The sequence below is a fragment of the Natrix helvetica genome (genome assembly GCF_964273705.1).
Source record: "Natrix helvetica genome assembly, chromosome: Z".
Lineage (NCBI taxonomy): Eukaryota > Metazoa > Chordata > Lepidosauria > Squamata > Natricidae > Natrix > Natrix helvetica.
Genome location: NC_138554.1, coordinates 31,421,682 through 31,435,155, shown reverse-complemented (window position 1 = coordinate 31,435,155; position 13,474 = coordinate 31,421,682). Strand labels below are relative to the sequence as shown.

Genomic DNA, 13,474 nt, shown 5'->3' with positions numbered 1-13,474 from the left:
AAAAACCCTCAAGAACTTAGTTGTCCCTGAAGGTTTTCACTCAGAATGAACTTTAAATGTTTTTTTTTTCTTCTGCCATCATGTATCAATAACAATTAAATCATTTCTCATATTTTATAGCGGTCTTGATTTTAGTTAATTGTATCACAACATTGCAGAAAATCAATATTTATTTAGTGTTGAGAAACAAATTTCCCAATAAAGTACGAACGCCTTGTCTTTACTTAAATCCCCAAGTGATTATTATAGCTTAAATGAAATATAGCTGAGGATTATTTAAGATGTCAATGATCTTCTTCTGCAGATCTTTTGTAATAATTAATAATTTCATGCCATCAGAATAGTATTTTCTTTTTCCTGCATGTTTCCTGTATGTTATATATAGATAATGCATTCAGCATTCTTAATACATTCAGGAAATATATTTTATCAAAAATTCAGAATATGATTTGAAAAAGAAAGTCACGCAAGTAAAATGCATCGCAGAGAAGCTTTTTATTTTTATCTTATTTTAATAGTTTGATTAATCTTGATCTGAACAGAAAGAAATATGGACAAAGTTGCTAAGTAGTAAAACTAAAATATATAAGTACCTCTTGTATTCATGTTATTGTATAATTTTGAATAATTTTTATTATCATGTCTCCCCCCCTTAACAATATACAATGAATTTTGCCGATGCTGAATGAAGGATTCAAAATTGCAAAATTCCAGAGCCAGAAGGTAAGCAGTGATATTAATGATTAACCGTGTTCTATTTCCTCTTTTTCTTTTTTCTATTCACACCATAATTTGCTAGGAGTTTGCTATTTTTTTCTTGGACAACAAATAAACAAATAGAACAAGCTAACACAAACTGGTACATGAATCTCATACTTTCAGGCTTCTGGCCAGCATATTACCATTTTTTGTTTAACCAGACAGAAGTAAAGAGATTAAATTTATTGTGTATTTTCTTTTCTATGCCAGGAAAAAAAAAATATGTTGATTGATTTGGAAGAAAAACCAATAAAAATTAGACTTTGGTGGTAGTGTGTGTGAGAATTGGGTGTGTACGTGAAATATAATATATAGATAGATTAGATCTTCTCAGATGGTTTGGAAAGTAGACCCAAGCAGTAAATTCTTGGGATATATAAATTTATTACATAATTTATCCTAATTTGTTTTTCTCTTGTGTTATTCTCAGAATTCATAGAAGCAACAATATTTTGTGGATTTTTGGTTATTTGGTTTATAGTTGTCTGACCCAATGATCTTGAAGAGCAGAGAAAATACCTCAGGGAATGCTGTCACAGAATTTCTTTTACTTGGTTTTTCTCATCTCCAGAAGATGCAGCTACCTCTATTCTGCATTGTCCTGATCATGTATGTGTTAGCATTAATGGGTAATGCTCTGGTTGTCCTCATGATCCATCTGGACTCCCGCCTGCATACCCCTATGTACTACTTTCTCAGCCATCTTTCCTGGTTGGAAATTATCATCACCACCACTGTCACACCAAAGATGCTCAGCATTCTCATTTCAGAGAAGAAGTCTATCTCCTTCTTTGCGTGTACCTTTCAAGTCACATTATACTTTCTGGCAGGAACCACAGAAGTCCTCCTACTGGGAGCAATGTCGGTGGACCGCTACTTAGCTATTTGTAACCCATTGCGTTACACAGCCATTATGAGTAACCAAGTATGTTTACTGATGGTGATTTTCTGCTGGTTCATTAGTTTTGTTTGTATTACAATTGGGATCGTTTCCAAGTCAAAACTACCTTTCTGTGGACCAAATATCATTGACCATTTCTTCTGTGACACAGGACCCTTGACAAACTTGATATGTGCAGATACCCAGCTCGTTCAAGTTTTAGAATTTGCCTCATCATGTTTTACATTGCTTTCTTCTGTCTCCATCACTACCATCTCTTATGTCTGCATTATTGTCACAGTTATAAGGATGCCTTCTGCCCAAGGTAGGAATAAAGCATTTAGCACTTGCAGTTCACATATCACTGTAGCCTCAATCTACTATGGTAGCTCCATATTCATCTATGTCAGACCATCTGGAAGCTCATCTATGGATTTCAACAAGTTAGCCACAATGCTCAACACAGTAGTAACCCCCTTGCTCAATCCAATTATCTATAGCTTTAGAAATAAAGCAGTCAAACAAGTTTTGAAAGATAGAGTGAAACAGCTTGGTTCTATCATTGCAAAGGGCATAGATTAAAATACAACATTTCCTCTTGGGCTTTTCATGTTATATTGCTATCTCTGACCTTAATTTAGCTGCCTTTCTTCTCCAATTGAATTATAATTTAAAGCTTTCTGAAGAGTTACCAAGGGGTTTAACTTCTCTGCAACAACTTTCCTACCAGGTCCTAGCATTATAGTCTCAGAAACCTCTTTATTTCAGAACATATAAATCTATTTTCTTCTGATAGCACTGGTGATGTTACCTAGTTTGGGTAATGACATATCTGCAAGAAAACAACCAAGTCAGAGAGCACCAAGGAGCTCTCATTTCAACCCTGAGCTACTGATATTCTCCATTATTTGTATCTTTCTCTTCCAATATGATCATTTAATGTTTCCCAAGTCTTATTAACAATATGATCTCATTAATCTAGATACTTCTAGTTTAAAAAGTTGCTAATTAGTGGCAAGAAAGGAATGTGGGGAAAATGTTACTGATGCCTTTTAAATGTCACTTAAGCTAGTTCTTGGCTTGATAGAACTCCATTCTTTTTTTATATGTGCTTTCACCTTATGGGGGTGGGATGGACAGGATAAAAGTTGGAAAATAAATAAAATAAAGACAAAATAAGTAAATTCATTTTAAAAAAACTGGCATTAAAACTACACTGAAATGGATTGCCATGCAATGTTAATAGTATATCTGAGCTCTCAAAACAGTACAGCAACAAAAACTCTGTTTGCAGAATATGCTCATTATTCAAGCAAGATGGATATGTGGATGATAACTTTATGGAATCTATTTTTGAATTTCTCTGAGACTTTCACAAGTTTCTGACTGCAAAAATGTATTCATTGTTATTTTATTATAAGCATGTTCTTTACCTTCTCCCAAATCTTTTTTTCTAGCTGTATATTCTTCCTACTTGTTATAGAAACAAATATTCTCCCTCTCTCAATAAGGAACAGGTATGGGACAAAATCACAAACATGTTTTCTTCAGATACTCTGTTACTTGTGATCACTTTGGGGACCTAATTGAGAACTACATCATTATCTCAAGTGAGGGTAATGTTGTTTCTTGCTTATGTTTGTCTGAAATTTCAGTGAACAGTTTCACAATCAGAAACAGAACAGATAAATGTTACAACTGGACATAACAAATGCTGGGCAAGGAAAGCCACCAACATTTCATGTCATTTTTTGTATTTATTCCGTGGCTAGAGAGCAGCAAAATGAAAAATCGTTGAAGATGGATTGGTATAGGAAAACTAACCTTAGATATTTATGAGTTAGAGTGGGATATTGAATTTTATTTTTAAAGGAAACAAATTCATTTTTATATTTGCAATGATTTTTTTGTTGCTATGTCTGCTAATGTTATGGCTGGTGTTTTTGCCCCAAACTGAATGTAAGATGTACCCCATTCTTTGCAAAAGGATTGATGCCCTCCAAATTCCACATGAATATTACCAGCCAGGTAACTTTGTCATTGGAGGGATCTCTTCTCAGTTCGTCTCCTTTTTCAAGGCTCTGTCTTTCCAGGAATACCCCAGATCAATGTTTATTGAAGATCCTATGTAAGGAATTTCTTATTTCAATGAGAGATTCAGGAGAACATTATCATAATTCCTAAGAAGAGAAAGAACATTTCCTTACTTGAGCAAAATAGAGAATTTCAATAAGATTGTGTTAAATATATAGTTACAGGTTTTCAAAATATCATTTTCTCAATTCTGCATTTTGCCTTTCTTTCATGAGAACTACACTCTATTAATGTGTCTACCAGATCATGCTGTTTTCTGCATTTGTCAAAACTTAGTTTCCTTACATCCCAACTAATTTTCTGTATCATATAGAATATGAAGCACTTCCTTCAGTTTTGCCTCTACATTTTGATGCAAATTGGTTCTTATTTACTGCAATTTTGCCTTAATGACATTGTATCTCTAAGAGATTTATTTCTCAAAATAAATCAAGATGTTTCATGTTCTCTCTTTCTCATAGTCCTCAGTTTCCATCCCCTTTACTGTGTTAGTTCTTGTTTCAAAGAAGTATGAGATGATTATATTGATCAATAGCTCTTAAAAGTTAAACATAAAGGATATTACAAAGCTGTGCAAGTCAGCAGAGTGGATACTCTAAGAGTCAGAAGTGGGTCAGGAAGACCTGTATTCAGGTTCTGAAGTGCTTTTCTTAATATAGTGTTTGTCATGTGGTTGTTATAGGGCTAGAAAAATATGAAAGGAAGAAAAATGAAAAAGAAAAGTTTCTCATAAATAAATCTGAACCAAAAAGCGAGTCAAATCATGGTACTGAAAATGAACACATAATCATAATCCAAATCAAAGTTAAATTAAATTCACTAAAATCAATGAGGCCTAAGCCATATCTACTATAAGAATAAGTGGATGAGATGTAAAAGGACAATTTTATCAAAGAACTCTATAATTAATGACACTATAGTTTCCTCCTTTCAGTTTTCAGGACAAAAACTCCAAAGAAAATAGTAACCCTGCAATAATATTTTAACCATATTTTGTTGACTAATTCCTAATGGCTGGATGCATTCATCCCATTAAGCATGAAAAAGTCTTATCACTCTTTAGTAGTAATTCTGAGCCCAGCCAACTGCTGCTTTTCTCATTTATACACCATGTTGTATTTTGCTGCTTCATAATTCATTTCTCCTTTCATACATTTTTAACCTAAGGAACAATTAGAAATGTGATTTCCTTTGGCACACAATATTGTCTTCACCTAGAGACAGGTAGATCTTGTCCACTGATTATAGACAAAGCATCTGAACAGCAAAGAAACCAATACAAACAGCCTCTTTCTCTCACTAACCTAATTAAATAACTGGTGTGAAACTTTCATAACAGGAGTAAAGTTACTTTCTGAGTCATTTCTTGATCATTTCAAATGTATATATACTTTACTTCTAATGAAGTATGTGGTTGTTGGCAGAATAAATGACATTCTGAAAAACAAATGTCTCTATAAGAAATATGTGCTTTTGATTATAATTGTCTAAAATATTATTGGATTATACCAATGCTTTCATTGCAGTGTAGTGACAAAGAACTACCAGCAGGTCTTGGCCTTCTTGTATGCTATGAAGGAAATCAATGAGAATCCAAGGCTCTTGGCTAATGTAACAATGGGATTCCACATTTATGACAGCTACTTCAATGACAGGTTAACCTTTCAGACAACCATGGATCTCCTTTATAGCCCAAAAAAAACAGTTCCAAATTACAAATGTAATTCAGGGAAGAATTTGATAGCAATCACTGGGGCACTTCATTCAGAAACTTCCTTTCATATGGCCACGATCTCAAGTATTTATAAAATTCCCCAGGTAGGAAAATTCATCTATGTATAGTGATTTTAATAATTTTTGTAAGATGTTTATATAAGGACAAGAGAGAAAATAAGATAGAGGGGCTTCATCTAATGATGCAGCCTAGTAATTTTAATGTCTTACATACCCCTCATTTAAACACCCATGTTTGTTATTTAAAATCAGCACCACTTTGCTATATAAATGGCATTTATAAAGTAACACATATATACAAACATATACACTTAAAAAGAAGAAAAAAATTGTATTGAATAACATTATTCCTAGATGTCAATATGCCTTATCAGTCCATGTAATAACACTGGAGTTATATGCAGATGCCCTGATTACATGCTGTTGTTTGGATAGCTATATAGGAACTATTTGTATTGGAACCTTAGATTTAAGCTCTGAAATCTAATCCAAGCCATACCACTTGCATCATGGTACTTATTAATTTATCAGAAGCCATTCTGGCTATCATCTTGGGGGTTTAGCTACTCACTGGTGGTTTGGGAAACAGGCTTAGAAAAAGGTGAAACTGATTTAGAAGTTGAAATTATATTTCAATGGTGAAAAATTCCTTTTTTCTTTAATTCCAAGAAGTACCAAATTGCATTCTTAGGATATTAGAAATGCTAGTTACATTTTTTTTTCATATGAGAAAAATTATTCCAAAATACAGTCTGGATTAAAGAATGAATTTAGAAAAAAAATTCTCAAGAAATTTTAGGATTAAAAAAATAATATATTTTTGAAATAGTAATTCTTATTATTGTTTTGCAATAATAAAATCCTAACATTAAATTACTTAAATTTTCCCTAATCTAATTTTCTCCAATTATATTGACAATTAGTCACACTGGCAGTTACAGTTGCACATGCCTGGCAAGCTTGATACATGTAATATTCAATTGCTATTTTGTTATAATTATGGATATATTACATTCAAAAAATGGGAAATCTATCCATATTGGAGGGCACTAATTAAAAAGAAGGTTCATTATAATATATCAGTAAGCACATTTTTATTTTACTTATGCCAAGAACTTTGTTTTTGCTTAGGTCTCTTATTACTTGTTTGAGCCTTTATTTTCTACTAAAATACAGTTCCCTTTCATATACCGGGTGGTTCCCAATGAACAGCATCAGTATAAGGGTATTGTCAAACTACTTAAACATTTCCAATGGATATGGGTTGGGATCATCACACTGGATGATGATAAAGGACAAAGTTTTGTTCGGACCTTGGTGCCAATGCTTTCCCAAAATGGTATTTGTTCTGCTTTCACTGACAGAATGCCCTCCATAACAAACTTTTTGGAAATCCATGACTCATATATGAAGACTGAAAAAACACTCAATTTTTTTAGGATCAATGAAGTCAAAGCACTTCTGGTATATGCAGAAACTCATTGTGTACTGAGTTTGAAATTCTTGCTTACTCAAAATAATGACATAGCAGACACTTTAGACAGAGTATGGATTATGACCGCCCAATGGGACTTCCCAGCTTTACAGTTTCATAAGGATTGGGATATAATGGTATTCCAAGGGACTTTGTCTTTTGCAGCTCATTCCAGGGAAGTATTGGGATTCCAACATTTCCTTACAACCATAAAGCCTAACTTACTAAAGAAAGACAATTTCATTAATGATTTTTGGGAACAGGCTTTCAACTGTTTATTTTCAAATTACTACACTGGTGAGGAGCATACAGAATTTTGCACTGGGAGAGAAAAATTGCAGAACCTTCCTGGACCCTTTTTTGAAATGAAGATGACAGCCCAAAGCTATAGTGTATATAATGCTGTCTATGTTGTGGCACATGCTTTAGATGCCATGCGGTCACTGGATTCCCAGCAAAGAATGATGAGAACACTTGGGAGCCCACAACCTTGGCAGGTATGATTTCATATTCAAATCAATTTTATTGCCATAAATAGGCAATTAAAAAGTAGCTGTCAACACCTAAAGTGTTTCCATGACTACTATCACCTTGAGAAGGGGAGGGAAATACTATGCATACCTTTGGCCAGAGTAAAAGTCTCATATTTCTGTACTGTTGGAGAATGTGATTGCTGACGTCAGCCAGAGGGGAGGGGGCACAGGGGTAAAGGTCAGACGCCATTAAGTGTGATTTAGTTTCAGCTACACAGAAGTCCGTGTTAGTCCTAATAAATGAATGGGTTTTTTTTTTAACCTTGTCTGGGGGCTCGTAAATTAATTAGGGAAACTCTTGGAAACTTCACAGTAGCACTATGTAAAGTTAAATTACTATTGATCACAACCACAAATAATTCTGTCTATATCATCTCAGATAATTTCCTCATAATAAATTATGAGCCATTTTTTTAAAAAAATGTCATAACCCATATCATTTCTTTCATATATAATGCCTAATATCAGCCAATTGTATTTATTAAAATAGGAATGTGCAATTTTCGGTTAGTTAGTTTCTTCATGTCTTCTCTATTGATAGAATCATCAGCATCACTTTCTAAATTTCACATTGCTTTTCCTCCAAAATTATTACATCATTGTTTTATTGTTGTTTCTTTCAGCTTCTGCATATCTATGTCTATTATACTTTTTTGTTGTGATATGTGTGTGTGTGTGTGTGTGTGTGTGTGTGTGTTTATTTGCTACTTGCTTTTAATCCACACTGAGGAGTTTAGAAGATATCAATTCAATATTTATATGAAATGGCAATAATAAAGACATTTCACCTTTTCATTTAAAACTCATTTTGTTATCTTCCATTGCAGCTTCACTCTTTCTTGAGGAGAATTTCATTTAACAACAGTGCTGGAGACCTAGTATCTTTCGATGAGCAACGTGAATTGGAAGGCGGATTTGATATTATTAACTGGATTACTTTTTCAAACAAATCATTCTCCAGAGTAAAAGTAGGAAAGTTGAACCCACATGTCTTATCTACTAAACAATTATATATCAATGATGGGAAGATCCTCTGGCATAGCAACTTCAATAAGGTAATGTTTTATTATAGAATGTTGAGCTAGGAAGGTAAAGACAATTTCCTTCTTTTGAAGAACATGTGTAAAATCTGGACTTTCCACATTTCCGCACTCCACATTATAGGCAGCAGAAGACATTATACATAGTAGATCTACCTATCTGATTGCCTATCGGTGATAATTTAATGTTTACTTCATGGAAAATACTAAAATGATGTATCATATACATTTATGAATATAAATGTACGGGATAACCTAAGTGGAGCCCAGCATACTGTGGGAATAATATGAGGAACAAGAAATGTATGAGATAATTTAATATATATATATATATATATATATATATATATATATATATATATATATATATATGTGTGTGTGTGTGTGTGTGTGTGTGTGTGTGTGTGTGTGTGTGTGTGTGTGTGTGTGTATGTATGTTACGGTGAAAGACCGAAATCTGGTGAATGTCGACATTCACCGGTGAAAGACCGAATATTTCATTACATTGTTTTACATTCGGACCTTCACCGGTGAATGTCGACATTCACATAGTCGCTTGGTGTATGTCCGAAAATACCCTTATCCTCTCGACACCCATACCCTAATCCCCTTACCCTAATACCTTGGCTCCTCGCTTCCTTTTAAGCATCTTCTTAAGGATCGCAGGTTTTAAAAAAAAAACCTCCGCGAATAGAAGACGCTTAAAAGGAAGCGAGGAGCCGAGGTATTAGGGTATGGGGATTAGGGTAAGGGTGTCGAGAGGATAAGGGACCTCTCGACACTCTTACCCTAATCCCCTTACCCTAATACCTCGGCTCCTCGCTTCCTTTTAAGCGTCTTCTTAAGGATCGCAGGTTTTTTAAAAAAAAAAACTCCGCGAATAGATACACATATATGTATGTATGTATGTATGTATGTATGTATGTATGTATGTATGTATTTGTGTTACAACCCCTGGTATGCCTAAATATGGGAGGAAGGTCACTACTCCCTCTTTCTGTCCTTCGGCTTATCACAGAAGACCATGCAGGCAGAAAACCATATTTTTATTTTTAAAGTTGCCTTTTTTTATATATATTACCAGGGGTTGTAACACAAATACATACCTATTTCCCTGGCTCAACTGATAAGGAAATGAGCCCGTGGCTTAGTGGCTAAGACTCCTGCCTAAGATATATACAGCCCGGGTTCAAATCCCAGTAAGGGTATGGCTAGCTGATGAGAGCTAATTAGCTCGAAATAGATCTATACTAGTCTCCCTTTATTTATTTATCAGTACAAATACAACACAAATATATATATATATATATATATATATATATATATATATATATATATATATATATATATATATATATATATATATATATATATATATATATATATATATATATATATATTTGTGTTGTATTTGTACTGATAAATAAATAAAGGGAGACTAGTATATATATATAGTCAGAAATTTTCTTAGAAAATCTTTTTTACAGAAATCTGTGAAAAAAAATTTATGGATGTGCATTTTGTTTATGGATTTAAAACTATTTTAAGAACCAAAATAGAATGTTAGCTTAATAAAGCAAATAGTAAGAGAACTTTTTCAAGCTATCAAGGTCCTAGAATCATGTCCTGAATAAATGGATATGTTTCACATGAGGATTTTTGTCTCTTTAATGAGAAAGCCGTTTTCAATGAGAAAAATTCTTTGAAAATATTTTGCTAAGTTCTCTCTCCCCTCTGTTTATTAATAGACACCACCATTTTCAGTATGTAATGACCACTGCCATCCAGGTTCTGTTAGAAAAAAGAAAGATGGGAAACCATTCTGTTGCTATGACTGTGTTTCATGTCCCAAAGGGAAGATTTCTAACCAGAATGGTAGGTAATACAATATATTGCTATGTTACAATGAATAAATTTTATTTAGTCTTTTAATTAAATAAGGGTGTACTTTGCATACAATTCTAAGCCATAATAATATGTGCTTTGTGATTTGTAATTAATGTAATTTTCAAGCCTGTCTTATATCAGGGATGAGAGTGCCCAAAAGGGAGCACTTTGCAAGCTTGTCTGGGCGTGACCAGGAAGAGGAGCTGCCCAGGGAACATGTGCACACTGGAAAATGAACTTTCAGCTAGCAAATCTTCCGGTTACTTCTGCGCATGCACACATGCCGATCAGCTGTCTGGCATGCATGCTCACACTGGAAAATGGAAGACTAGCTCTTCCAGTTTCCGGAACTGCTACCCACATAAAGGCCGGTTGATTGCTGTGTGTACAGGCACCCCAAAAATCCAGAAGAGGATTACCCATTGTGCTATATGTATAGCAATAGCATTTAAAGTTATATTCTGCTTCAAAATGCTTTATCGCTGTCTCTAAACTGTTTACAGAGTCAGCATATTGTCCCCAACAAATTGGATCTTCATCTTGGAAGGATGGAGAATCAGATGAATGGAGATTAGTATGGCTAGGTTTATTATATCATGCAAAATTATTTTAAGTGTTATGGGATTGCAATTTAGGATGGATGCTCACCAATTGTAAAATAATTCTTCTTCTTCTTCCTCCTCCTCCTCCTCCTCCTCCTCCTCCTCCTCCTCCTCCTCCTCCTCCTCCTCCTCTCTCTTCCTCTCCCTCTCTTTCCCTCTCTCTCTCTCACACACATGCACACACACACACACACACACACACACACACACACACACACACACACACTCTCCTGTGTACATTTCCTGCTCAGATTTTAAGGACAGTAAGGTTAATGATTAAAATTTTACTAGATTAAGAGATTATGATACACAGGGAGAGTTTTGAAAAGATAATAACTTCCTCTTTTGCTTTGCGTACAATAGTATTGTGATAAGAAATCTGAACAAATGAGCAATATCTAAGTTGAGTCTCAAATAAGCATTTTAAAATACTGATAGATGTATAAATTGTAGTCAATTAGCCATAACTGTGCATTTCTACATTATTTATTAAACTTATTTTCCACTAATTTTATAATGTGAACACTTGTTTTCAACCATTTTTGGAGGAAAAGGTCAAAAGAAAAATCTCTGAATAAATTTATTCAAATATAAATTTAACAGAGAAAAACAATACTATATTAATATTAATGATTTGTATGAATTAAATTTTTTAAATTGTCCAATACTGCAAATTTTAGTGATATAATTATTGTTATTTAAAGAAATGGACAAGATTCCCACTACATATTTAGAAAATTGGATCTTTATCACATTTTCTCTCATCCTTGTTAGGAATCAAAAAGAAAAGAAAAGAAATACAAACCCTTGATAAAATGAGATATGTATTCAAGACACTGAGATGTTATTATTTTATCTTTTTTCAGACATGGATAACTGTATTCAATGTCCAGATGATCAGTATGCAAACAGTAACCAAGATGGATGTCTTCCCAAGAGTTTAAATTTTCTCTTTTATGATGAACCATTGAGCTTTGGTTTAGCTTTTATGGCTGCTTTACTTTCTGCAATCACAGCTTTGGTACTGGGGATTTTTGTTAAATACCAGCATACTCCAATTGTCAAAGCCAATAACCGATACCTCACTTACACTCTCCTCATATCCCTCCTGCTCTGCTTCCTCTGTTCCTTCCTATTCATTGGCCAACCTCACACTATAATCTGTATTTTCCGGCAAACCACATTTGGCATTATCTTCTCGATAGCAATTTCTTCTGTCCTGGCAAAAACCATCACTGTGGTTCTAGCATTCATGGCTACAAAGCCAGGATCCAGAATAAGGAGTTGGGTGGGGAAAAGATTGGCTACTTTTATAATCCTATTCTGCTCTGTTTTTCAATTACTCCTTTGTACTATATGGTTGTGTACAGCTCCTCCCTTCTTAGACCTCGACATGCATTCTTTGACTAAAGAAATTGTGGTAGAGTGTAACGAAGGGTCAGACTTTATGTTTTACTGTGTTCTGGGATATCTGGGAATTCTGGCTCTAATCAGTTTCATTGTAGCTTTCTTTGCCAGAATGTTGCCAGATACTTTTAATGAAACCAAGTTCATAACATTCAGCATGTTAGTCTTTTGCAGTGTATGGATCACCTTTGTCCCAACTTACCTAAGCACCAAGGGAAAATACATGGTGGTTGTGGAGATCTTCTCCATCTTGACCTCCAGTGCTGGTTTGCTGGGTTGTATCTTTTTGCCCAAGTGTTATATAATTGCTCTAAAGCCTGAGCTTAATAGTAAAGAACTAATAATAAGGAGAACATAAATAGAAATCTGTTTGTGGTTACTCATTCTTTAAAGAACATCAACAAGAGTGTTCTACTGCAATCAACAGAGGTAATAGTTAATTTTGTATCTGCACCCAAGTCAACAAATTTCTTAAATTCATCATATGCAAATATGGTGCTAAATGTGTAATCATTTTTCAGTAGTCATAGGTTTAAGAATGCATATAAATATTTGGGAAAATTGATACATAGGAATATCCACTCTGGATGCACATGTAAGGGAATGAATCCTAGTGTGGTTATTTTCCAGGTGTATGAACTTTAATGTAGCAATTATTGAGACTTCTAGGAACCAGTCTGATATACTCTAGAACAGTGGCTCTCAGTCAGGGTCCTGAGGCTATGTGAAGAAGGCCAATATGAAAAACTTGTCATGGGACACCCTGGCACATGCCAAAAGGACCAAAGAAAGGCAGTTTATACTGCAATTTTTTTTGAAAGAAAGTTATGATGAATCTTCCCAATATTCACTTCTTTGGATTATGCAGAACTACTTGACATTGCTGTCCCTGTCACTAAATCACAGAGGCTTTATATTAATAGATAATAAATCACTTTCTGAATTTTAGTCTTATAATCTGTATAGAATTTAAAGTGTTCTTCATTAAGATAAATATTTGACTATGAAATTCGTATATAACTTACTTCATGCAAAGGCTAGATCAAGACAATGCTCTTATAAAA

At 34.0% G+C, this 13,474-nt stretch overlaps 1 protein-coding gene across 1 annotated transcript; it reads left to right on the top strand.

The window, feature by feature from the left end:
• Positions 1 to 695: 695 nt before the first annotated feature.
• Positions 696 to 12,768, top strand: LOC309401390 (vomeronasal type-2 receptor 26-like; the record flags this gene model as incomplete). Its single annotated transcript, XM_081970460.1, has 5 exons — positions 696 to 723; positions 6,832 to 7,438; positions 8,302 to 8,529; positions 10,263 to 10,389; positions 11,870 to 12,768. Exons 2-5 carry the CDS (start codon positions 6,833 to 6,835, stop codon positions 12,766 to 12,768), a joined length of 1,860 nt encoding a protein of 619 aa, XP_081826586.1. The 5' UTR covers positions 696 to 723; position 6,832.
• Between the last annotated feature and the right edge of the window lie 706 nt (positions 12,769 to 13,474).